This window comes from Odontomachus brunneus, unplaced genomic scaffold, assembly GCF_010583005.1.
Source record: "Odontomachus brunneus isolate Ranch 3 - 2012 unplaced genomic scaffold, Obru_v1 Obru_scaffold_040, whole genome shotgun sequence".
NCBI lineage: Eukaryota > Metazoa > Arthropoda > Insecta > Hymenoptera > Formicidae > Odontomachus > Odontomachus brunneus.
In genome coordinates, this window is record NW_022639490.1 from 1,469,622 (window position 1) to 1,495,475 (window position 25,854).

The 25,854-nt window shown below is 35.2% G+C and overlaps 3 protein-coding genes across 5 annotated transcripts; 1 reads left to right on the top strand and 2 right to left on the bottom strand.

Annotated features, from left to right (window-relative positions):
- The first annotated feature begins 47 nt into the window (after window positions 1-47).
- On the top strand, window positions 48-16,461 carry LOC116844229 (probable multidrug resistance-associated protein lethal(2)03659). Of its 2 annotated transcripts, none has more exons than XM_032815476.1 (13): window positions 48-197; window positions 8,848-9,004; window positions 9,348-9,614; window positions 9,792-10,047; window positions 10,237-10,411; window positions 10,610-10,766; window positions 10,968-11,170; window positions 12,187-12,830; window positions 13,265-13,953; window positions 14,260-14,474; window positions 14,610-15,688; window positions 15,762-15,869; window positions 16,195-16,461. In XM_032815476.1, exons 2-13 carry the CDS (start codon window positions 8,928-8,930, stop codon window positions 16,228-16,230), a joined length of 3,906 nt encoding a protein of 1,301 aa, XP_032671367.1. In that variant the 5' UTR covers window positions 48-197; window positions 8,848-8,927; the 3' UTR covers window positions 16,231-16,461. The 2 variants fall into 2 exon arrangements, with proteins under 2 accessions (XP_032671367.1, XP_032671366.1); XM_032815475.1 differs by lacking the exon at window positions 48-197 and adding an exon at window positions 7,591-8,615.
- LOC116844232 (odorant receptor 4-like) lies at window positions 1,231-7,603 on the bottom strand. The gene is made up of 7 exons (XM_032815481.1): window positions 7,363-7,603; window positions 6,088-6,535; window positions 3,914-4,196; window positions 2,742-2,841; window positions 2,293-2,403; window positions 1,568-1,723; window positions 1,231-1,480 (listed from the first exon to the last, which is right to left on the bottom strand). The coding sequence occupies exons 1-7, from the start codon at window positions 7,366-7,368 to the stop codon at window positions 1,430-1,432; spliced, it is 1,155 nt and encodes a 384-aa protein (XP_032671372.1). The 5' UTR covers window positions 7,369-7,603; the 3' UTR covers window positions 1,231-1,429.
- Window positions 16,462-17,419: 958 nt separating the features above from the next.
- On the bottom strand, window positions 17,420-24,015 carry LOC116844230 (odorant receptor 4-like). 2 transcript variants are annotated; one of them, XM_032815479.1, is made up of 7 exons: window positions 23,944-24,015; window positions 22,290-22,737; window positions 20,198-20,480; window positions 19,494-19,593; window positions 18,823-18,933; window positions 17,818-17,973; window positions 17,420-17,746 (listed from the first exon to the last, which is right to left on the bottom strand). In XM_032815479.1, the coding sequence occupies exons 1-7, from the start codon at window positions 23,947-23,949 to the stop codon at window positions 17,696-17,698; spliced, it is 1,155 nt and encodes a 384-aa protein (XP_032671370.1). In that variant the 5' UTR covers window positions 23,950-24,015; the 3' UTR covers window positions 17,420-17,695. The 2 variants fall into 2 exon arrangements, with proteins under 2 accessions (XP_032671370.1, XP_032671369.1); XM_032815478.1 differs by lacking the exon at window positions 23,944-24,015 and having other exon boundaries at window positions 22,290-22,862.
- Window positions 24,016-25,854: the final 1,839 nt, after the last annotated feature.

Below are 25,854 nucleotides of genomic sequence, written 5' to 3' on the forward strand. Positions count from 1 at the left end.
AGGTCTATCAAAAATAGTGTACAATAGAGTGGAATAAAGAACGCGTGATTATTGCTCCGCAGTTGTTCAAAATCTGTTGGTGATGATCTGAGGAAACTTTCAAATCATCTAGCATATCTCTTGCTCTGTGCTGCGTACGACTGTCATGAATCGACGTTCGCCAGCGTCTTCTTTCTCGTCTCTTCTTTTTTAAATCTGTAAGTACTATGAACGACGCAATATTATCTGTCACGTTTACTTCTACTTTTGTGTCGCGAACACCGAATTTGCAATGGACGCGGCCGAATGCGAACGTTTGGTGCGAGCAGAAAACCACCGAATGATTCGCGAACGCAAACATCTGAACGTGCGTTTCGCTATTCGGGCGCTCCATGTAGACGCAAACTAGAGTCAATCTAAGCAGAGTTTGGCCAGTAAGGGAGAAACTTTTGATTGATCCGCTGTTTCGTCAAATCCCACACAATGTCCAATCACAGTCACGCCTATGGCAATAACTTAGATTAAAAAAAGATAGACAAAGAGAGAGATTGAAAATATGTCTCTCTTTCTCGCAGGATTTTGACGAAATCACGCGTAATGGCCAAGCTCTGCTTAAAGTGACTCTAACGCAAACCATGGACCGATAACATATGCTCACAGTCTAGAGAAATGTATCCCCATCAGAACTGAAAGAGATGCCAAATAACTTCACGGTGTGAAGTGTTATTTCACAGTGTTTTCTTATGCACTTCAAACCGCAAATGACATTTCACAAGAAATATCGCATCTGCCCCCACTTTTCTCCCGTTTTATCACGGCACGGACATTGTGCGCATTCTCGGAGGAAACTTCACACTGTGAAGTTATTTTGCATCTCTCTCAGTTCTGACGGAGACACGAAATTCTGCGTATAAGATAAGGGATGAGCAGTCCATACATTATAAATCCATAACGCAAACTTGCATGTGTAATTAACGTCGGGAGAATCGTATATCGCTTAAGTGAATACGTAAGCAAGTGTTATGTTTTTATTGCCGCTAAAAGTATATTATCTTTCTCGCGTTTCTTTCAAACAGTCTATTAGAAAATTGTTTAAGACTTTTTCTATTTCTCACTATTGAAAGAAGCATTGAAGATATCACTCAGACAAACGTTACATACCATTGATACGTAGAAAGAGTAAACTGCTGCAAAGTAATAACACTGTACAAAAAGCTATATCATAATGTTTATTCTTTTAGAATCATTTTTCATTGCAGTCGAATACACAGACATGTCTCGAAGATTATTATCAGTATAAGACTTTTATTTAACATTAAATTCATCAATTATTAGTATAATTAATAATTTCATTGTTTATACATTTGTCCCATAAATATATATTTCGACGTATTCTCTGTACATCATCGAAACGAGAAGTAGATGCAAGGTATTTCAGGGCGAAGGTTACTCACATAAATTGACGCAACATAGACAAGTACGCCATCGAAGTTTTCACTATCTGCAAACGATGTAAAGTACAAAAGTCGCGTAACGAAATGCTGACGGTAATAATTTAGACTTACGTAAGTACAAGTTATTAACTTACACTCGTGAATGTATTCAAAGATAACATGCAGAATTTACCGGCAGTCAACACCAACGGTTTCTCGGATCGAGTCATACAAAAGCTAAGCATTTTTGCGCACGATGGTGGATTATTGTACCAATCAGTGTTGTAAAAAGTGTCGCGCAATTTGACGCTCTGAGTGAAACAAGTGATTTCTCATATTAGTCAATGGCAGAAAGGTTGCGACATCCTTTCTTTCAATGAAATTCGCAACGCGTCTGTATCCAATAGGAATTGCTTGGTCATTCTCAGAAGTTATATTTTCCTATTGCATATCAAGGATATTTTGAAGTTCATCGAAGTGAAAGTGAGCTTCTTACCATTGAGTATATAGTTAGCTGCGAAACAGTTTAGACACAATAAATTTGGGAGTTTATTAAATTGTCAAAATTGAGAGTTACTATTAACTGGCTTGCCCAATAATTATAATATTATAAATTATTATTACTAATTAATATTAGTATTAGTATTATTTACTATTATTTAGTATTCTTGATTATATTATTATTGCGTAAGTCCATTTGGTAATCAATCTTAATTTTGACAATTTGGTGAGCTCTGATGAACTTCATTGTGTTTAAATCATTTTGACTTATATGTTAAGATTGAAAATAGTATTCAGAAAAAAAGACAATTAAATTAATTGTTTAAACCTATTCTTATTGATACGATAAGACAAATTACAAGATTGGCCCCATAAATACCTCAGTAATGAGGCATTCTCCTATATAGCAGTATGCGAGGATTGTGCTGACTACGCAGCAAGTGTAAAACAAGAAACTCACCATGTTGGTATTATCGCCATGTTCCGAATTCTGAAATACAATTTTATTTTGCTTACAGCCGACGATATCAGAAAACTTGAGTCTAAACCAATTTCCCGAATTAGTGTTAAATGAATACATAACGTTATTTGATATTCAAAACTTTCGTGAAGAAATCCTAAATTTGGCTTCGAGTTGGCCGCGTTCTTTCTGCATTTGTTTCCAGTATTAGTTTGCTACTTTTTTTGATGAAATGAACTGAAATGTTCATAAGAAGTTGGAAACAATTTTATCGAAAACACGGTCCTAGTCTTGAAGCCAAATCCAGCATAACGTTATTCTTTTTATAAAATATTATTGAGCTTAGAATCTCAAATCGTGGAACTCACCGCGAGCATGTGATACGTAGTTAAACAGAGCAAGAAAACGGTCCCCAAAGTTTGTTGAAGAAATATCATATTGTAATTACTTTCCAAGATCTCTGCTAATCTGGAATGCGCTGATTTCTTAAGATTATATTATTGTATTATTCCCGACATTGAATTAAATTGTTATTGCGCGATTCTACAAGGGTCATCTTACGTTGTATAAACGCGTAGAGTTCAAGATAAGGAAATCAAAATTACACGTTATAAAAGTATAGATTCAACGTACTTTTGTTTAGAATTAGAACTATTTTATTCGATTGTCCTTCTTGCTTATTTGTACGAAGATTGTCCATACTTTTTTCATTCTTATCTTCAATAAATCTATTCACAAGAGTCGATTATGAATCTCTTCCTTTAATGTAAATTCGTAAAAAGTGAAAATTTTCCTACTTAAAAGTGTATGAAATTTTTCATTTGTCATGAATTTATTTTCTAGGAAAAGAATCATGATCTACTCTTCAATCTATAATTAATTAAGAATTCGATTTGATGCATTAGTATGCACATCAGGGCGCACTAAGGTCGGTATTATAGTTATTATATTTAAGATCAATATTATATTTAAGCTATATTTATAGTTTTTTATTTTCAAAACCATCTTAAGCCATCTTCAACTTCAAATGTACAAATCGTTTTATTAGCTACGGAGCATTCAGAGGTGATTTTAAAACAGTTTTAAATATAAGAACGAACTGTGATACCGATTTTACTGAACACTAGTGTACATTAATACGTCACGTCGAAATTTCGCTATAAGAGGTAAGACAAGAGAATGGAGCATACAAAGAGTAAATAAAACGAATGTAAAAATTTGACTAGAATTTAACCCTACAAAATCGGATGATCATCTTTCTGACTTGTAATGGACTTTCTACAATAAGTCGTTAGTCGTAACACATAACGCATAACACATAAGGCATAAGAGAATCTACCAATCAGAATTCTTCATTTCTATTCTGAAAGACTGCAATTGGTGGATTTTCTTATATGTCATGCGTTATGTGTTATGACTTACTTACGGCTTATTGTAGATAGTTCACAAGACAGGAATCCTAAGTCATAAAGGAAAGATGATTATCTTTCCCACGTTTTAATAACGGACAAACACACACACACATGGAACATAGACTCACGTTATTAACTGACGATGCCTTATTACGATAGTACGGATGTGACGATTATAATTCACGTGATCTTTCAACAAATCTTCAATTCTGCACGACAAAACGGCGAGTTGGCCACAAACATGTAGGGCCATGCTGAGCACAAAGGAATCCGGTGCTGAATAGCCGCACACTACCACCGGCACGGCAATGATCTGATAGGCGCATATACAGAAGTAGGTGGTCATATCCTGGATGTCGAAGAAAGGATAGGTCCGATACGGTAATTCGTACGAAGCATTACTAGAAGGTACTGCCAATAAAGTAAAGCCACTTTTAACTTTACCACCGCCACGTAATTGTCTCACATTGCGCTTCTTGTAATCGCTACGTAAAGTAGCTTGCAAGTGCACATTTTGTTTTTTGTTCTGAGCACCACGTCGTATTAACTTTGCGTCAAATTAAATTTTCGTTGGCTACAGAAGTGATGCAAGAGTGTTATGTGTATTGATCAAAGAATCGATTTATCGTACATACAGAAAAAAATATCATTGTACTGTTAAAAAACGCGATCACTCAATTTATGGCTAACTCTTATTTAACGGAAAAATGTTGGCGCCATTATCAAGTTGTTATAACAACTTCAATATTCAAGAAATCTAGCTTCAAGAAATCTAGCTTGAAACGTTATTGCAAGTAATTCATTACTTTCTAACTGTGCTGCGATTAGAGATGTGCGAATCAAAGATTTCTTATGTCGAATCGAATCGAATCTCAGATTTTAATTTCGAATTCGAATCGAATCGAATCGATGAAATTTCACTGAAATCGAATCGAATCGTTGAAAAGATTTTTAATTAACATAATCATTGAATTCAACATGAAAATAGTGACTTCAGTATGAAAAAGATAACATTGATCATATGATATCAATTCATTTTAAAGTAAGAAATATATAATATATTTCAGTTCCAGCCTTGAAAGCTGCGCAACGACACATATCGATTCGACAGCTGCCAGTAAGAGTTTATCTAGGATTATCTTCATTTAATATTTTTGAAGAAAATCATAATGTATAGCAAAATATTCAAGTCATACTAATTCCCGTAAGGCTGGATGTCTTTAATAGTACTTCATTAATGCTAAAATGCGTGATCCGTATTCGAATCTTTTCGATTCAAAATTTTCAAATTATACGGATTCAAATCATAAAGATGTGAATTTGAATCGAATTTCACTTGATTCGATTCGATTCGAATTTGAATAGTTCGCACATCTCTACATTGAGAGAAAAGACTGGTAATTATAACAAACTGCATTTAGTTATAGAAATTCGTTGAATCCTTAGTATCTAATACTAAATATTATAATAATTACCAAATATTTAATAGATCGGGAGTAATTGCATTCACAGTAACATCAATTAAATAATTTAATAATAGTTACTTAATGTTAAATATTTAATATGAAATATATTACGGTTATGAACAGATATTTGATAATTGTTATGAAATTGTTATATCCCATATAATAAAAGATTCAGTAGGTACGAGTTCTATTTTGTTACTAATATAAGTATGTTTTGTTGCAGCACAACGAAAAATTCATTTGCAGTTATTACATCGTTTCAATATCTATTATTACAGATGGTTGGTTGAACCTACCAAAAATTTTGTAACTATTACAAAATCGCTTATTTTGCTCAACTATTCAATAAGTTTTATTTACCAAATATATTCTGGAAGCAAATAAATTTTACTTCTGTCAAATAAATAATTTATTTTACAGGTCTAAATTAATTAATAAGTATTGCCATAGCTTTGGCCCGCTATATTTACGTCTACCATTTAGTAATAGTAACCAAATTTTAGTAATATTTACTAAATCCTTCTCTCAGTGTAGCTGCGATTAAATATTTCGTCTGAACAGAGAGAAGAGAGAGGGAGAAAAACCTACCAAAATGCAAAACAGTCTCGGCGCGTTGATGAATTCTCGAAAAATATTGACAAAAGTAAATAAGGATACAATTCCGTATTTGTCCTCGGTGAAGATATTAGTGCTTAATCATTGCTTTTACATCATGCTTCCGCACCGAGCCACCGCATTCTGTATGCACGCCTATACAAGGTCTCGACACGACACGAGCAATAACGCATTCCGAATCGTCAGGAGATACAAAGAAACGATATGACCGACGTACTTACTTTTGCTCCAGCTTTCGAGAAACCCTCGAATGTAGTACAACGTGGCCGTGAATGAGGCCATACCTATCGACACCCTGATGAATAAGAGCGCGAACTCGTTGTAGCGCAGGTACAACGTCTTCTCCCGTGCGCTGCTGTAACTCTTCACCGAGAAATCAGGCTGAATGTCGTTCAAAAATTCAACCATTATCCCACGGCTTCGGTCGCATATGAGCATCTTGCCTATTATCATCACGAACAGAACGTTGTCCGCTAAATTGGCGACGATGTATTCCGGCTGGCTGAAATACTTGATTAGATGACCCACTCCCATAGTGCAGTGAATTATCATGTAGCCGCAGAAGAAGATGAGTCGTGGCCGACTCACTTTCAAAGGCCATATACCCATCGTGGATAATAACCGCCTGTTCCACGATATTATTTTGAATGCTTGATCGAATTCCGTTGCCTGAAGGGAGATTGTTGTAAGATTTGATATTTGAGGCCTCCGCGGTGTTCATGAATGTTAGATTTGGTTTTCCGGGTTTGAGCCGCGTTTGGATTCTTCTTTGTCTGATTCCGACGTTTCGCGAACGTTTCAGCGGACTGAAATGTTCGCGAAACGTCAGAATCAGACCAAGAAGAATCCACGCGGCTCAAGCCCGCAAATCAAATCTAATATTGTTGTAAGATAATACAAGAATTGCAGAGGAAATAGATAAGTCGGTGGATGGCTAAATAAAAAGATTGATGGCTACAGAAATGGATAGATGAACAATAGAGAGATAAATATAGAAATAGATAGAGAGAGATAGAAACAGATTTATTAAGATAACCTTGTGCTTAAAATGATGGACACAAAACAGTTAGATTATAATTACGTTTAGTCTGAATTTCAATGTAAATTTATCATCTTATTGCTGCATAGAGAGATTTAAATTGAAATTCAGGCTAAATCTAATGTAATGTTATCATTTTGTGTCCGTCACTTGAAATAAAGAAATATTCGACTGGGAAAGATTGATTATATATAATTATATAAAAAATGATATATGACAACATATAAATTGTATATGAATTTTATCTCCTTGTATGGCCACATGTAATTATCTATATCCAGATGAAAAAATGATGTTAAAAGAAAAAAAGAAAGAATAGTTTATGAAAGAACGCAAACATTTGATGGCCTCCGTAGAAAGAATATATTAGAAATAGAAGCGTTAAAGACTAGAAAACAGTTAAATGGAGATAGCGGGAGAGAGAGAGAGAGGCGACTAAAAATTTGAATTCGCATACGTGCATAACTCGTGCGTGCTTTCAATGCGTGTGTATAATAGACTGAGCGCAAAAGCCTCGTGGTTGCCTCGAAGTAAACTTTCCGTCGAATAGGAGAGAAAAGTCGACCGTACAAAAACGTACAAACAACGTATCAATTTTCCTGCAAGATTAATAAACCGGTTGTGCGAGTTTCCTCATTGTCTCTCGGAATGCGACGTCGGAAACGAAACGTAATTGCGAGGCAGCATTCGTCCGAAATATCGCGGCCACGCCATAATTACAGCCTTCCTCTAACTTCTCTCGTTTTCGCGTATTATAGGAAGTTGTTATAGTCTCGTGTATTATAGTCTCGTGTATTATAGTCTCGTTGTTCTTATCATACGGTATTATCAAAAGATATCATTTATATAGTCAGTCATTTCGAACTCACCGTAACTACATGTTGTGTTTCGTCAGATGATACTTTCTTAAAAAAAAAAGGAGAAAGAAGAGAGAATGTTCTTAGGGAACCATGTGACATTTGAGAGATATACCATTAAGTGACTGACGCACCGAGTCAGCGCGCGACCATTTAACAGTCAACATCGCGAGTTAATATTAACATTAATATTTTTACAAATTAATATCTTTGTCGAAGGTAAAAGAGAGAGAAAGAGTGTGTGAGTGTGTGTACGCGTTTAAACCGCATTGAGATGAGTACATTCCTTCAAGTGGAACGAATTAAATTAATAGCGAGCGTTTGTAAGAGTCAACAACAGCTCGAGTAGACACGAGTGCTGCTTTTCAGTTGAACGAGCTATTATATATCGTGATTCGACGATCGAGAGGCTTAAAAATAGCTGAATGCGGCTGATTTCGGCTGAACGAGGAAGACTTCTGAAGTTGATTGAGAACAGATAAGCGATCTAAGATTAACAAATAACACTAATTGTATATCTACTGATTGTTAATTGGTCATTAATGGTTTCGCGGAAATGTCAACTTCGTAGGCCGTTCTCGGATAAAATGACGAATATGCAACTTCCGAGAATAGCGATAGTGAGAGATCAAATGCGTTATCAAACAATTTACAACCTCTGAAGCGTCCAACTAATCACTCGGGTTTCTCGTCTGATTGCCTCGCGTTGCCCCACATTGCTTAACAGACTTGACATACGATAAGAATGTATAACAGTAGCGCGTACAATAGAACGACGTGCAGTTGTGATCGAACGTGTTGTCAGGTAGATTGTGGGAGCTACTCGACCTGATCGTTAACGTAACCGAGTTCGGTGAGTTCGATACTTTCTTCCCACGCTTACTGGTGAAATTTTTTTACTGATTGAAGGTGAAAAGATGATACGGCCGCGGTCGAATTTCGATGAAAGAAAACCGATACGATATTCGTCAAGAAATTTCCACTTTGGAGAGAGGAAACGTTTTATCAAACTTATATTCTTATCGCTCTCGTTTTGTGTTCCTAACGCTTTATTCGAATGATTATAAATTACGTCTACATTACAGACATAACATGAATATGATGTAATACGCTTATGATGGATAATAGTTGAAGATGAAATAGAGCCCGCTCGAAAATCATCATCATGATAAACGACGGTCACAAAAAATACCCGAAAAATCCGCGACAAAATGCGAATGTGATCTCTCTCCTCACGTATTGGTAAGAAAAGTTAGCTTGTAAATGATACTTATTAAAATTAACGATAAAAACGTAACATTTAACGACAAAAATATAACACTTAATGACCCTGCATAAAGAAATATATCATTTTCAAATTTAGAATTAGAAATTTACAATTACATTTAGGAATATGACAACAATATATAGTTATTCCATTATCATAGTTGAATTTTATTAATATATTGATAAATGTATCAAGTTTCATGAAAAATTAATATATTCGTATATAATTCTTGCTAATATATAAAATTAATATATAATATAAATAATAATAATATATAAAATTAATATACTCGTATATAATTCTTGTTAATATATGCAGGTGGACTCGAAAAATTTTTCGAGTTGGCTATAAAAAGGAGTTGGAAGAGACCGACCTTTACGCTACACTTACGCAGGACAGGGCTAGTTATCTAGGAGAACTTATAGATAAAGTTTGGCAAGCTGAAGTGAAGTCATGTCAGAAAAGGAATGGATCTAAGAAGAAGGATGTTTCGAAGCCGAAATTAATTAGAGCATTGATACGCTGCTTTGGAAAACCATATCTGCTAGTCGGAATAGCGCTAGTGTTTATGGAATTATTCTCCAGGTACATGAATCTCTGAAGAAATCAGTCACTACACTGTGGCTTTAGTGTCGGCAGTCTCTGTGCACATTTATTCCAAATTAGTCTTATTGATAGTATGACTCATGAAACTGTATTTTAACAAAAAATGAAGTAACCTCGCTAACTCGTAAGCTCTAGGTAGTTTCGATTACATTGCAGAATATATCAACCGTTGTTGCTCGCTACTTTGCTGCGTTACTTTGAAAAGAGCAAAGAAGAATGGAGCGACGAAGTGTATTATTGCGCGGCCGGTATAATTGTGCTGTCAATCGTAGACGCTTTTATTGTACATTATACTGTACATTATGCTATGCATTTAGGATTAAAAGTCAAAATCGCTTGCACCACACTCGTTTACCAAAAGATATTAAGACTCTCGAATTCCGTGCTGGATAGTGAAACGTCCGTCGGACAGGTGAGTTCAAAATAATAAACATTAGTTTGCCAACTAATCTCGGTGTACCACGAATGTGTATTTTTGCATTGCTCACATACTAAAAGATTTTTCATTCTAATTACATCTATAAGTATAAATAATGAGGTTGACAGAATCGAAATACTAGAGAGAGAGAGAGGAAGGATAAAACGATAAGACCATTTTTAGATGGTGAATTTCCTGAGCAGCGATATCACTAGGTTGGAAACATCCCTGATAGATCTGCATTACATTTGGATTGCTCCTATCCAAATGGTAATGATCCTATATTTTATGTTTCCGTTGGTTGGATGGTCAGGCTTGCTAGGGATGTCGGTACTTCTGCTGTTTATACCTTTTGAAGGTATGTTATATTCAGATGTGTTAAAATAATCGAGAAGGGCACTACACCTTTATGTGTCATAAACATTTTCTTAAGTGTAAGAAAACGATAAAACAGATATCAGATTTCAAATGAGACGGTGTGATTCAATGAGATGTAATTATACCTTGCGACGCGTAGTTGATGTAATTAAATGCTGAATAAAGTGTATCATTTCAGCGTTCTTGGCGCGAAAGATTATACCTTTGACGCTTAAAATGGCAGAGAGGTCGGACCACAGGCTTAGACTGATGAACCAAGTGATTGCTGGGCTGCAGGTGATAAAAATGTACGTTTGGGAAATTCCTTTCGCCAATCTCGTGGAAAAGGCGAGAAAGTAAGTATACGTTGAAACCTATTGACAAACATTGCAATTAGTTCACTGAATTAGATTCAATCTATTATCGTTTATTATCGCAAAACAAAGATCATAGGAAGCTGATATATTACACTATTATATACGTATCCAGAAACTAGCTGCAGCTGCAGCAAAAACTCTCCAAGTTATCCTTAAATACAATTTGTTGATTATTTCCAGACGTGAGATGAACGTAATAAAAAAGTTCTCCATTCTGAAACAATTGGCTCTCACTCTCGATTGCTATGTACCACGGCTCTGTCTCTTCGTCACAGTATTGTCGTACGTTCTATTCGGGAACTTTATCAATGCTGAGAAAGTGTATCTAGTAACAGCGTACTTCAACGTTCTACGAAACTCGATGATTTTTGGGTTCGCAATGGGTAAGACTATCAGTGCAAAAACGGAAATTGGCATTTTTCGTATTTGTGATTCGCATTTTAATTATATTTCTTGACGGACAGAATATTATAGCTCTTTTCATCTGAATTTTTCTATATTTTACGATGTTCTGGGCAAAAATAGATACAGTAAGATCTATTTTACTGAAGAACATTGTAAATTTTTTAATAGCACATTTCACAGAGGTATAAGGGAACTCGGTGCATAATGACAACACTCTAAAGTTTAAACAAGATTCAAATATATTAAAAATAAGTGTATCAACTGTGTTTTGTACTAAAATATTCTTTGAAGTATTTACCACAAGAAAAACACAAATTTCACTATAAAAAAATAGTTAAAAAAAACGAAAATATTGTTTTATTGAAAACGTGAATTAATATGCTTCCTACGTGGAGTAAAACAGAATGTTTCACAAAACATGTTTATTTCTCAATTATTGATTTTAAAAAGTTTCTAAAAGTATCTCATTAAAACATGCAGTATATAAAAACCTATTATTGCTTAATTATTTATAATTATTTATTAATAATATTTTTCTCATAAAACGATAAAATTCTCTTTTCTTATTAAAATATTAATAACAATTATTACTATAGTATAGTAATTTTAGTATCAATTTTCTGAAATATAGCGCATGATAAGAAATAATAGAACTTAATATTTTAAAGATATAATGACACACTCCCACATAGCAGAGGTGTTCAAAATATATCACAGGGATATCCTAAAGATATATTTGAGATATGCGATATCTTCAAGATATCCTTATGATATATTTGGGACGTTCCTGCTGTGTGAGACTGTTATACTCCGAAATGTATAAATTGAAATTATATGGTGTAAACATCGTAGATATTTGCACAGACATTTAATTAAAATAATGAGGAAAGACATATTATTGGGCACTCTGCTCATAAACATTTAATTAATGATTAATAATATTTATAATAATATAAATATATAAATTATAGTAGTAAACACACATTCTCTGCAGGTCTCCATCAGCTGGTACAGGTACTGGTGAGTTCTCGTCGTCTAGAAAAATTCATGATGCACGCCGAGATCGTGAAAACTGCGAAGGAACCATGCCAGAAGTCGACCAAAGATCCGTTCGCGCTGCGCATGATTGATGTCAATGCCAAATGGCAGGACGACGCTAAGGAGGACACGTTGTGCAAAATAAATTTAACTGTGCTCCCAGGGAGCTTCGTAGTCATCGTCGGCCCTGTGGGTTCGAGTAAGAGTAGCTTGTTGCACGTGATACTCCAAGAACTGCCGTTGGCAAGTGGAAGCATCGAGAGTCACGGAAGGATAAACTACGTCAGTCAACAGCCTTGGATCTTCGCCTCATCTGTCAAGCAAAACGTGCTATTCGGTCAGGAGATGGATAAGTCGCGTTACGATCGAGTGATCAAGGTCTGCCAGATGGAATCAGACATAAGCTCGTTCAGCCATGGCGATCGTACCATCGTAGGCGAGAGAGGAATAAATCTTAGCGGTGGTCAACGTGCCAGGCTCAACCTGGCTCGGGCGATCTATAAGGATGCCGATATCTACTTGCTGGACGATCCACTCTCCGCTGTGGATTCCCATGTCAGCAGACGTATCGTCGATGAATGCATTTGCGGCTTTTTGAAGGTATTCTCTAAATTCCCTCCAATTAAATTCCACACGAATTCTAGTATCTTTCCACACGTATGAAGCGAATTCTTCAATTTAATCGTAGAGTTAATTTTTCATTAAAAGTTGGATAGTAAATTTAATATACTCCGCAATTACAAATTCATACTAATCAATTGAAATAATTATTCAGATGAAGAATCCACTCTATGTATAAGTTTGAGTTAAACATTTTACTGTTGTGATATCGATTCTTTCACTATCACACCAAATCAAATTTATTTTAATAATTTAAAGAATTTTTTAATATTTTAATATTCTTTTAATATTTAAAAGAATTTAATATTAAGCCGAGATTCAAACCTAAGTATTTTGAGTCTCCGCTAAATTATTAAGCCGAGATTCGAACCGAATTTTAATGTTATGTTCTGTTTCACTTCATTACCTTAAAGGAGAAAACGAGAATCCTGGTGACACATCAGTTACAATATCTACCACTGGCCGATCAGATTATCGTAATGACTAACGGCGGTATCCAGCAAAAAGGTACATTCAACGAACTGCAAGACATGGGCCTCGACTTCATGAAGCTATTAAAGACGGTGGACGCGGAGGATGAGGAGATACAAAAGAAGAAATCTGAGTTAACACAACGGCAGATTTCGACGCGCGAGATCAACACAAACGAGGACGCAGACTCGATTGATTCACCGGTTGAAACACGCGAAACAATGGCGAAGGGTCGCATGTCCGGCAGAGTGTTCTTCGCTTACTTCAAAGCGAGCAAGAGGCCCTACATGATCATGCTGATGATGTTGGTCTTCTTGGTGAATCAGATAGTATCTGGCGGTAGCGATTACTTCATCGCCTTCTGGGTGAACATAGAATCAAGTTCGTGGCGTAAGAACGACAATGGTACGACAGAGTTTGTTTGGCAGGGTCCATTGTCACGTGACGCCACAGTCTACGTCTATAGCGCGATGATCGCGATCATCATACTGCTGTGGCAGTTCCAAACATTCGTATATTTTAGCGTATGCATGTGGTCCTCGATAAATCTGCATTCCGACATGTTTCGCAGCATAATGCGGGCCACCATGTACTTTTATAACACTAATCCAGCTGGTCGCATATTAAACAGGTACGTAAACGCACAGTTATCTCACAGAAGTCGTGAATTATTTTCCGCGATAATTGTTACCTTTGCACACTTACACAAGCGCATATTTTCTCTCTGATCTTATTTTCTGAATCGATTTTTGTTTTCCCAAATACGAAATTACATCGAGCAGTTATTTTTGCTTCCTTAATTTATTCGAAAAAGAAAAATTCATTTTTTCAATTGATACCAACTGAAAACAATTCTATATGAAAGAAAACATCGTTTCCTCTTAATAATGCTATGTTAATAATTATTAATAATTGATTGATTTGTTAATTTAATCAGGTTTGCTAGGGACATCAATATCGTCGACTTGATGCTGTCAATGTGCGTATTCGACATCATAGTGATCGGACTCGGGTTAATCTCTGTAATAGTGATAGTCGTAGCGATTACTCCATGGTTAGCTATACCCACTGTGGCTTGCGCCTGCATCTTCATCTTTTTCCGCACGATATACATCTCCACCAGTCGCGCTGTTAAACGTCTGGAAGGGATAAGTGAGTGAAACACGCGATATTTATTAAGAACATGATTTAGAGCCATAATATGCTGTAATTTTCGATCAGAAGAGTTTTGAAAGTAAATGTTGATCTTTACACGCTTAAGACGGTTAGAGCTCCAATTATTTGTAGCACGCTCGCCGATTTTCGATCATCTCGGCGCATCTCTGCAAGGCTTGACCACGATCAGAGCTTTCAACGCGGAGAAGACATTAGTGGCGGACTTGTGTAGACATCAAGATCTCAATTCGTCCGCCTGCTTCCTCTTCTTGGCTACTTCTCGAACCTTCGGCTTCTACATCGACTTAATATGCCAACTTTACATCGGTGTGATAATCATAGCCTTCACCATGTTCGACAGCTTGGCCGTGGTGGGCAACATCGGTCTGATCCTCACGCAGATCATGTCGCTGACGAACACGTTGCAATGGGGAATCCGACAAACGGCCGAACTAGAGAGCCAGCTGACGTCGATCGAAAGGATCCTTGAGTACAGCAACTTGGAGGAAGAACCGATGATAGACAGCAAGCCGGAGACCAAGCCGCCGGACGATTGGCCGATGAAGGGTCTCGTAGAGTTCAAGAACGTGAAGCTAAGATACAGCCATCATGACGATTACATTCTGCGAAACATCAGTTTCACTGTGTTGCCCGAGGAGAAAATCGGTATCGTCGGTAGAACCGGTGCGGGCAAGTCGTCCTTGATCAACGCGCTCTTCCGTTTAGCTTGCGTCGAAGGAGAGATTTTTATGGATGGCATCTCCACCGGCGCAATCGCTCTGCACGACTTCCGCTCGAAGATCAGTATTATTCCTCAAGAACCGTTCCTCTTCACTGGCAGTCTGCGACAAAACCTAGACCCCTTTGATCAGTATTCTGACGCAGTGCTGTGGCAGGCGCTCGAAGACGTTGAAATGAAGGACACGATCTCCGACTTGGCCGCAGGGCTGAACACCAAAGTCTCCGATGAGGGATCGAACTTCAGCGTCGGCCAAAGGCAGCTGCTGTGTCTCGCGCGTGCGATTATCAAGAACAATCGGATTATGGTACTTGACGAGGCGACCGCCAATATCGATCCTTACACGGATTCTCTTATCCAAAAAACAGTTAGGACGAAATTCGTAAACTGTACTGTGTTCACTGTAGCTCATCGGTTGAATACTATCATGGACAGCGATAGGATATTCGTGATGGACGCTGGACATCTCGTGGTAAGTGTAAAGTATCATCGGATAAATGATCCTTTCTGAGGGGAGAAGTGACAAGAATCAGAATTGATTTCAGGAATTTGATCATCCTTACGTACTCTTACAACGGAAAGGACGTTTCTACAATATGGTACAGCAAACTGGTGCTGCGATGGCCGAAAATCTTATGGATATAGCTGCGAAAGTAAGAATTGAATCAATTTTAGCTATTAGATTACCTTGTTTGCTAAAAAATGAGAGTAACTTTTAAAAATCTTCTTTGGCGACTTGATGGTTTTAAAATGTCAAATTGATAAAATACATTTATTAGAACATATTTAAATCTACGAAAAATAACTATCTTTTTTGAATATTGTTTGTTGTGTGGATGATATTCAGTGTATAGTAGTTTTAACATTTCATTCCGTATTATCGATGCTTTGCTGAAAGATATTTAGAAAAAGTTTTTAATAATATAATGCTTATATATAAATCGTGTTGTATTGAGAAATTGTTTTGATTTTTTACAGAGTTTCTTTGAGAAGGATAGACCACCATCCAGATAATCACAGCTTTCAATTAGATGCCAAATTTCCTAAAATATGTTTCCATTATTCAACTGTAGAATCGTATAATTTGTCGCGTTTGTGACCTTTCATTATCACCGTGTGATAATGAAATTTTTAAATAAATTTGACTTTTATATCTATTTTATATGAAAAATGTCTACAGTTTTCAATCTTATAATACTAATATTTTTATTCTTATAATAATAATAATAAATATGCTATAAATTATCAACTCTCTTTGATGCACGATCAAGTACAAACCAAAAAAGTCAATAAGGTCTCACGCAAAATATTGATTACGATTTTTCTTGTCGTCTTTGAATACTCTCCTCTGTTTCGCTGTGTCGAAGGAGAGATTCTCATGGACGGTGTTTCCCCCGGCGCGATCAGAGCACAACTTCAGCTCGAAGATCAATGTTATAGCATACAAAACTACATAGATCTCTTTTTTTTGGTGCTTTACACCTATCCGAATTGTAGTAAAGGACTTTCCCGGTGAAGGACCTCCAATGGTTTTCCTGTAAAATCAAAGTTGACTCGTCGAATCCTGATTTTCAACCTGTAATCTCTTTAATCTCCAGTAATTTGACAATAATCTGACAGTAATTCGACTTCAACGTAAAAGTACATTCAACTTATTTACCTCGATATCTGTTTCTCGTTCGTCAACTTGACAGATGTTTTATTTGTGTAATTAATGTCGAAAAAATTGTGTATCGCTTAAATAAATGCGTAAGGTAATGTTATGTTTTTTAATGCTGCTAAAAATATATTATCTCTTTCGCGTTTCTTTCAAGTTGTCTGCTAGAAGGTTTAAGACTTTTTCTACTTCTCAATATTGAAGAAATATTAAAGATATCACACAGACTGACGTTACATGCCATCGACACGTACAAAACGCAAACTGTTACAGAGGAATAATGTTTATATTGTATAAAAAATTATATGTGGGGATCGTCCCTAACAGCACATATTAGTTAACCAAACCGATTGGCCGTTATAGATTCTACATAGACCGTTATAGATTCAACTTAGACCAATGCTTTGTACCGTCCGGGATCTTTCCTAGATAACATGCATGCTAAAAGATGTCGAAAAAATATCTAAAGACATCTTATGCAACATTTTGTTGCATAAGACGTCTTTTAGATATCTTTTCGACATCTTTTAGACATGTTATCTGGGTTTCGTTATCTTTCATTATACGAGAAGTTGAGCGCATAGACTTATCTTGAAGGTTATTGATATTATTGATATTATTGATATTATCGATATAAGATATTTATTTGACACTGGTAAGTTCAAAAATTATTTGTATAGTTAAGGATCTCATTGTTTATACATTTGTGTGTGTGTATCGCCCCGTAAATACATTTTAATCAACATATTCCCTGACATATCAACATTTCCCCGATATATCGAGACGGGAGGTGGACGCAAGATATTTCAAATTGAAGGCTTCTCACAGGAAATGGCGCAACATGGACAAGTACCCCATCGAAGTTTTCACTATCTGCAAGACGGAATAAATTGTAAAAGTGACGTAGCGCAGGAAAATACATAAACCTAAGTTCATTGACTCACGTTCGTGAATGTGCTCAACGATAACATGCAAAATTTGCCGACAGTCAACACCAGCGGTTTCTCAGATCGGGTCATGCAAAAGCTGAGCATTTTTGCGTACGATGGTGGATTATTGTACCAGTCGGTGTTGTAAAAAGTGTCGCGCAATTTGGCGCTCTGAGTGAAACAAGGAATGTTTTTCTTATAATCGATGACAGAAAAATCGCAAGACTTTTTCTCTTAATGAATTTCGCAACATGGCTGTATCCGATAGGAGTTGTTCGTTTAACTCCATCCGTTTAAGTCCGTTTATACTTCTCTATTGCATATCGAAGTGAAAGCATTGTGACCTTACTCCTAAATTTCTGTTACTGATCGAGACATAATGTCTAAAATCGGAACATAAAACTTATGATCTCTTAGAGATCATCTTTAAGATGTCTTTCAGACGATTTACGTATAAATGTCTTTAAGGCGTCTTAAAAATTATCTGTAAGACATCTTATGTCTTAAAGACATCTTATGTCCCGATTTTAGACAATTTGTTGTCTGGGAAATAGCAGAATGACGTCAAAAGATGTCATATTGACGCTGAGGACGTCATATTATCATCAATATTACGTCCTCTGACGTCATTTTGCCACTTGGGTTTCCATTAGGCGTACAATGAATTACAAAATGGCTTAGATTTGGGAACTGACTAAACTGTCAAAATCAAGGATCATTACTGATGAGCTACCTAAAAATTATATTAATATTATTATTAATTATTATTAGTAATATTATTTATTATTAGTATTATTAGTAATATAATTTATTATTATTGAATGCTCCTAATTATTTTATTAATTATATTATTTTTGCGTAAGTTTATCAATAATGATACTCAAATTTGACAGTTGCTGAGCTCTCAATAAATCGCTTCGCAATTGATTGGGGAAAAGAAAAGAATAAAATAATCATCTCGGTATATCTATCGACGCGATCTTTTAAGAAGGGACATTACGAAATTGGCTTTATAATTACCTCGGTAATGAGACACTCTCCTATATAGCAGTACGCGAGAATCGTACTGACCACGCAGCATGTGTATAACATAAAAATCACAGTGGTAGTGTTGTCGCCATATTCCGAATTCTGAAATGCAATTTTATTTTGCTTGTAGCCGACGATATCAGAAAACTTGAGTCATATAGAATTGAAATCAATGTAAGAATTAACATTGAATGAACATAATAACGTAACTAAATAACATAATAACGTTACTTAATATTTGAAACTTTCGCGGAAAAACACTGGATTTGGCTCTCAAATTAAAACCACGTTCTTTCTGCATTTACTTCCAGTATTATATTGCTACTTTCCCTAATGAAGTAAACTGTATTGTATATACAAGATATTGGGAACTATTCATCGAAAACGTGGATTTAACCTGAAAGCCAAATCCAACATAACGTTATTCATTCCCAGACAGCACACAATATTTTACAAAATATTTTAGAAATATAGATATTAAATATTTTATAAATATTCTAATGTCCGAGATTTTCAGACTTGAAAAAAATTATAATAAATATTTAAAAATATTTATAAAAAATATTTATCATAAATCTTTCATAAATCATAATCTTTTTTATTAAAATATTTATGAAAAATGTTTTTCATAAATATTTTTATATATTTATTGTGAAACTCACCGCGAGCGTGTGATACGTAGTTAAACAGAGCAAGAAAACAGTGCCCAGAGTTTGCTGAAGAAATATCATATTGAAATTGTTTTCCAAGATGTCTGCTAATCTGGAATGCGCTGAGTTCTTAAGATTATATTATATTATTCTCGACATCGAGTTAAACTGGTCATTGCGCGATTCTATAAGAACCACTTTCGTACGAACGTATGAAAGAAATCAAAGTTCGCCAAGAACGAAATTGCGGTTAGGAAATCAAAGTCACACATTAGAAAAGAATGGCGTGCAATTTTTATATATAATGAGAAGGATAATAATGTTTTTTGCAGTGTTAACGCACGCGCCGAGAGAGAGAACATTATTATCCTCCTCATGGTATATAAAAATTGCACAAACATCCAACATTAGCTGTTAACGGCCCTATTTCTCTCGTAAAAGAATGGAGAAAATCAGGAGGAATAACTGAAACGAATATAACCATGAATTTGACTCTACCAAATCGAATGATTCTCTTTTCTTTCTTTTAATAACACACAAATATGTACACAGTGTATCATGTAATCTTTCTTAAAGTGAATCAGTGAATAATCACTGATCAGTTATAAGTATAGCACTGAGCAGTTTCAGTGCTGCAAATCAGTGTATATTTACTGCTTTCGATGATGTTTCATTGATGCACTTTAAGAAAGATGATACATAGAATATGGACTTACGTTATTAACTTACGATGCCTCAACACGATGGTACCAATATGACGATTATAATTCACGTGATCTTTCAATAAATCTTCAATTTTGCTCGACAGGACGGCGAGTTGGCCACAAATGTGAAGGGCCATGCTGAGTACAAAGGAGTCTGGTGCGGAATAGCCGCAGACTATCACCGGCACGGCGATCGCCTGATAGGCGCACAAGCAGAAGTAGGTAGTCATGTCCTGGATCTCGAAGAACGGATAGGTCTGATACGGTAATTGATACGAAGCATTATGAGAAGATACTGTATAAAAAATAAAGCCACTTTTAGTTTTACTACCGCCATGTATTTGTCTCATATTGCGCTTTTTGCGAAAGCTATATGAAAATATATATTCAATTTTCCCCCTGCACGCTATTTTGTGTTCATTTTGCGTTAAATGAAATTCTCGTGGACTACAAGTGCGATGCAAGAGTATCACGTGTATTGATCAAAGTATCGATTCATCATACATACAGAAAAATATCATTATACTTCTAAGAAACGCGATTATTCAATTTACTTTGCTCCTTTGAAGTAATAATTATCTTCACCAAAGAATATTTTCTTAATAATAGTTTTAAGATATATTCATCTCGAATTTGCACAAAAAAGCTTATTTTCATGTGCCTAAAAGAAAAATTTATTTTTTTTTTAAAGAATATTACAAACCTAATCAAAGAAAATTTGGTTTGACTCTATACAGTATGTATTACGAGAAGATACTGTATAAAAAATAAAGCAACTTTTAGTTTTACTATCGCCATATATTTGTCTCATATTGCGCTTTTTACCAAGACTACATAAAAGTTTTACTACCGCCATATATTTGTCTCATATTGTGTTTTTTGCGAAGACTACATAAAAGTGTACATTTAGTTTTTCCCCCTGCACGCTATCTTGTGTTCATTTTGAGTTAAATGAAATTCTCGTGGACTATACGTGCGATGCAAGAGTATCATATGTATTGATCAAAGTATCGATTCATTATGCATACAGAAAAATATCATTATACTTCTAAGAAACGCGATTACTCAATTTATTTTGCTCTTTTAAAGTAATAGTTATCTTCACCAAAGAATATTTTCTTAATAATAGTTTTAAGATATACTCATCACAAATTTGCACAAAAAAGCTTATTTTAATGTGCCTAAAAGAAAAATTTATTTTTTTTAAAAGAATATTACAAACCTTATCGGAAGAAAATTTGGTATTCTATATAGTATACAAACTAAATTTTAGCATTAATTTAATATTCTTCATTGAAATGTTAAACTTACTAGTATTCAGAATGTATTTTGAATAAATTATATTAATTAATTAAATATAATTAATTATAAGTTACTATGATGAACTCTTGTGATAGAATTGCCGATATATAAACTTACGAAATACTTGAACTAATTGACACACGCTTGAATGCAATATGCACTTTTCTGTGTGTAAACATATAGAACGTAAGTTATTTGTTACGTATTGAAAAAAGTAACTTCTCATCGTTATCGTCAATTATTTTGAAAAATAATTCGTTACCATTTTTGTCAGTCAAAAAGTAATAAATCGGAATTTCGATCTTTCTGTTGAAAATAGCAATGACTTGTTATGTAAAATTAGTAAAATAAGGCGTTACAACTTTGATAAAAAAATAATTGCTTTATCAGTATTATGACTATCGGAAAAGTTGGCGCCGTGATCAAGTCGCTATAACAACTTCAATATTCAAGAAAATTAATTTGGTGCGATGACGGCATTACAAATAATTTGTTACTTCCCAGTCCTACTACGATTAAATGTTTCATCTAAGCAAAGAGGAGGGAGAGAAAAGAAAAATTCAAAACGACCTCGGAACATCGTTCATGAATTCCCGAAAAATATTAGCAAAAGTAAAGGCAGATATCTCCCTATCGTGTTTGCTCTTGATAAAAGCATTAATGCTTAATCATTACATTAAATTGCGCTCACACATGAAGCCATCACATTCCGTGTGCACGTCTGAATATACAAGGTTTCGGCACAAGCGATAACGCAAATTAGAATAGTCGTAAAGAAGAAAGAAATGCGCGACGTACTTACTCGCGCTCCAGCTATCAAAAAACCGCTCGATGAAGTACAACGAGGCCGCGAGTCCAGCCAAGCCTATCGACACCTTGATGAATATGAGCGCAAACTCGTTGTAACGCAGATACAACGTCTTCTCCCGTATGCTGCTGTAATTCTTTATCAAGAAATCTGACTGAATAGCGTTCAGAAATTCGATCATTATCCCTCGGCTTCGCTGGCATATGAGCATCTTGCCGACTATCATCACGAACAGAACATTTTCTGTCAAATTGGCGACGATGTATTCCGGCTGACTGAAATACTTGATCAGATGAGCCGCTCCCATGCTGCAATGTATCACTGTGTAGCTGCAGAAGAATACGAACAGTGGCCAATTTATCTTCATAGGCCATATGCCCAGAGTGGACAAGAACCATCTGTTCCACGATATTATATTGTACGCTTGATCGAATTGCACTGTCTGAAGTAGATAAAATTGGAAGAGTGTAGTGATGTATGACACAGAAATCGCAATGGAGATAGATAAGTCCATATACAAGTGGATAAATAGGTAGATAGATGGATAGGGATGGATATAAAGATAGATAAATAATAGAGATAGATGGATATAAAGATAGATAAATAATAGAGAAATAGGTAAACAGATTTATTAAGATAACTTTGTGCTTAAAATGATAAATACAAAACCATATAAATAAGATTATGTTATGTTTAATCTGAATTTCAATGTAAATCAATTTTCTTATTGTTATACGTTGATTTAGATTGAAATTCAGGCTAAATCTTATGTTATCGTTTTGTGTCTATCATTTTAAGCAAGGAATCCATACATCTAATCCTATGTAGAAGGAAGAATGTTAATGTTGTGAAAATGTTTTAACGTGCAAATCGTAAAATTTAATTACATATTAAACGAAGATACTTGCATCAATACACTTTATATGATTCAATAAAAAAGTGTATCTTCTCACTATTCGAAAATAATTTTCTTTAATGAAAAGCACAATATATTGGGTTAGTAAGATGGCGTTTTTAAATGTCGGAAAAATATGTCTTTTATCAGCAAAATAATTATATTATTCTTCTTTTGCGACTATTATAATATTTACATAAAATTATAACATTGTTAAAATTCAAGACTGTGAAATTCTTTTTTTTTTTATAAAATTATATATTATTGCTTATGTATGGAACAATGATTGTTAATTTGAATACATTTGTTTTAAACAGATATTACTTATGTGCAAATGTTCTAATTGTTTTTCTAATTGTTTTAATTTTCTAATTGTGTTAATTTTCTAATTGTTTGGTTTTTAAATACAAATATTTAAACTTTTAACATAAAAAAAAAATATATATACACATAGATTGAATGTATATATATTCTATGTCGAAAATTTAAATATTCTTTAAGTATTTAAAGACTAAAAAATATAAGAACGTTTAAGTCGAGTGTTCGGAAATTGGTACTTTTATGCGCTGTAGAATAAATTCCCTTCAAGCGCAAGGAAGAAAGAGTATAAATAAAAGTAAGAAGAAGAATGACAGTACCAAGCAAGATTAATAAGGGAAAAAGAGAGATACAGAGAGAGAGAGAGAGAGAAAGAGAGAGAGGGAGCGGGAGTAAGAGAGAGAGAGACGTAATTAAAAATTCGAATTCGCATACTTGCATGACTCGCGTGCGCTTTCGACGCGTGTGTACAGCAGACTGATCGCAAAAGTCTCGTGGATGCTCCGAAGTAAACTTGCCATCAAACAGAAAAGAACCGTCGATCATATAAAAACATGCAGACGATGTAATTTTCCTGAAAGATTAATAAAGCAGTCGTACAAGTTTCCTCGTTATCCCTCGAAATGCGACGTCGGAAACGGAACGTAATTGCGAGGCAATATTCGGCCAAAATGTCGCGGGCACGCCATAATTACAGCCTTCCTCTAACTTCTTTTCTCGTTCCGCGTATTACGGAGCCTCGTCTCATTGTCCTTATCATACGATGATATTAAAAGACACCATTTAGTCACTCATTGCAAATTCACCGTAACTACACGTTACGTTCGCCAGATGTTGTCTTCACAAAAATAAAAGGTGGAAGAAAAGAAAGGAAAAAGAGAATATTTTTGTGGTAGGGAACCATGTGACATTTGAGAGACATTGTAGTCGATGCGCAACCATTTAGCGGTCAATATCGCGAGTTAATGTTAATATTAATGTTTGTACAAATTAACATTTTTATCGTCGAGTGTTTTGCATCGAGATAATTATATTCCTTCAAGTGGAACAAATTAAATTAATAACGAGCGTTGCATCAATTGTACAAATCACTATTCGATCATATTATAATTTAAATCGGCAACATCTTGATCTCTAAATCCTTAAAAAAACGTATTCTTTTCATTCTTTCAATAAAATACCACTTGAAAAATACGACACAATCGCTCAAAGTTAAATTATTTTTTACTTATATGATCTGAAAAACCCTTAAATGGATTTCCACCATAAAATAATTTCCACATAAAAGAGTTTAATGCCAAAAATGTTCATATAATATTGCATATAATATTGCATAATATATATCAAAATTATACATAAATTAATAATAATAGAATTTATAGTAATATAAACATAAATTATAATAAAAAAACACGTGTTTCGTAGGCTTCTATCATCTGATACAGTTATTGGTGTATTCTCGCCATTTGCAGAAATTCATGATGCACGCCGAGATCGTGAAAATGGGGGAAGAACCATGCTAATCCATCAAGGATCCATTCACGTTTCTCATAATTGGTGTCAATGCCAAAGACGACGCTAAACAGGAGACGTTGCATAAAGTGAACTTAATCGTGCTTCCAGGAAGCTTCGTAGTCATCGTCAGTCCGGTAGATAAAAGTAGCTTGTTACACGCAATATTCCAAGAACTGTCGTTGGCAAGTGGAAGCATCAAGAGTCACGGAGGGATAACTATGTTAGCCAACAGTCATGGATCTTCGCCTCATCTGTCAAGCAAAACGCCCTGTCCGATCAGGAGATGGATAAGTCGCGTTACGATCGAGTGCCAGAAGGAGTCAGATATAAGCTCGTTTAGCCATGGTGACTGTAATATCGTAAACCTCAATCTACCAGGCTCGAGCGATCTACAAGGATGTCGATATTTATTTTCTGGACGATCCACTTTCGGCTGTGGACTCCTCTGTTAGTAGACGTCGATGAATGCATCTACTTCTTGAGAAGGTACTTTCTAAATTCTCCCGAATGAAGTTCCACACGAATTCTAATATCTTTCTATACGTATGAAGCAAATTCTTCACCTTAATCGTCGAGTTAATTTTTTATTAAAGAATAGAGAGCGAATCTAATATACTCCATTGTCGCAGGAACAAATTCGTTCTAATCAATTAAAACATTAATTTATATAGATAAAGAATCCACTCTATCACTAGATGAATTTGAGGCTTTCACGGCCATTGATACAATGTCTAGGTATAGCTTCCGGAATGGAGCCGTGTCTTGAATCAGCGATATGCCGACGTTTCGCAAACGTTGCAGTTTGCATCATCAGGGCTGAGAACTCTGATA

Bases quoted from the DNA above. Each gene is read 5' to 3' on its own strand.
- LOC116844229 (XM_032815476.1), top strand. From the start codon at position 8,928: ATGATAAACGACGGTCACAAAAAATACCCGAAAAATCCGCGACAAAAT. The intron at 9,005-9,347 runs GTAAGAAAAGTT...TAATATATGCAG, and splicing joins ATCTCTCTCCTCACGTATTG to GTGGACTCGAAAAATTTTTC. The intron at 13,954-14,259 runs GTACGTAAACGC...TAATTTAATCAG, and splicing joins GCTGGTCGCATATTAAACAG to GTTTGCTAGGGACATCAATA.
- LOC116844230 (XM_032815478.1), bottom strand. From the start codon at position 22,809: ATGGACTTATCTATCTCCATTGCGATTTCTGTGTCATACATCACTACA. The intron at 18,934-19,493 runs GTGAGTTTCACA...ATTGCATTTCAG, and splicing joins CTACGTATCACACGCTCGCG to AATTCGGAATATGGCGACAA. The intron at 17,974-18,822 runs GTAATTATAAAG...TGTTTCACTCAG, and splicing joins GAGAGTGTCTCATTACCGAG to AGCGCCAAATTGCGCGACAC.
- LOC116844232 (XM_032815481.1), bottom strand. The intron at 4,197-6,087 runs GTAAGTACGTCG...CTTTATTGGCAG, and splicing joins TCTCGAAAGCTGGAGCAAAA to TACCTTCTAGTAATGCTTCG. The intron at 1,481-1,567 runs GTAAGTTAATAA...CATCGTTTGCAG, and splicing joins CTTTGAATACATTCACGAGT to ATAGTGAAAACTTCGATGGC.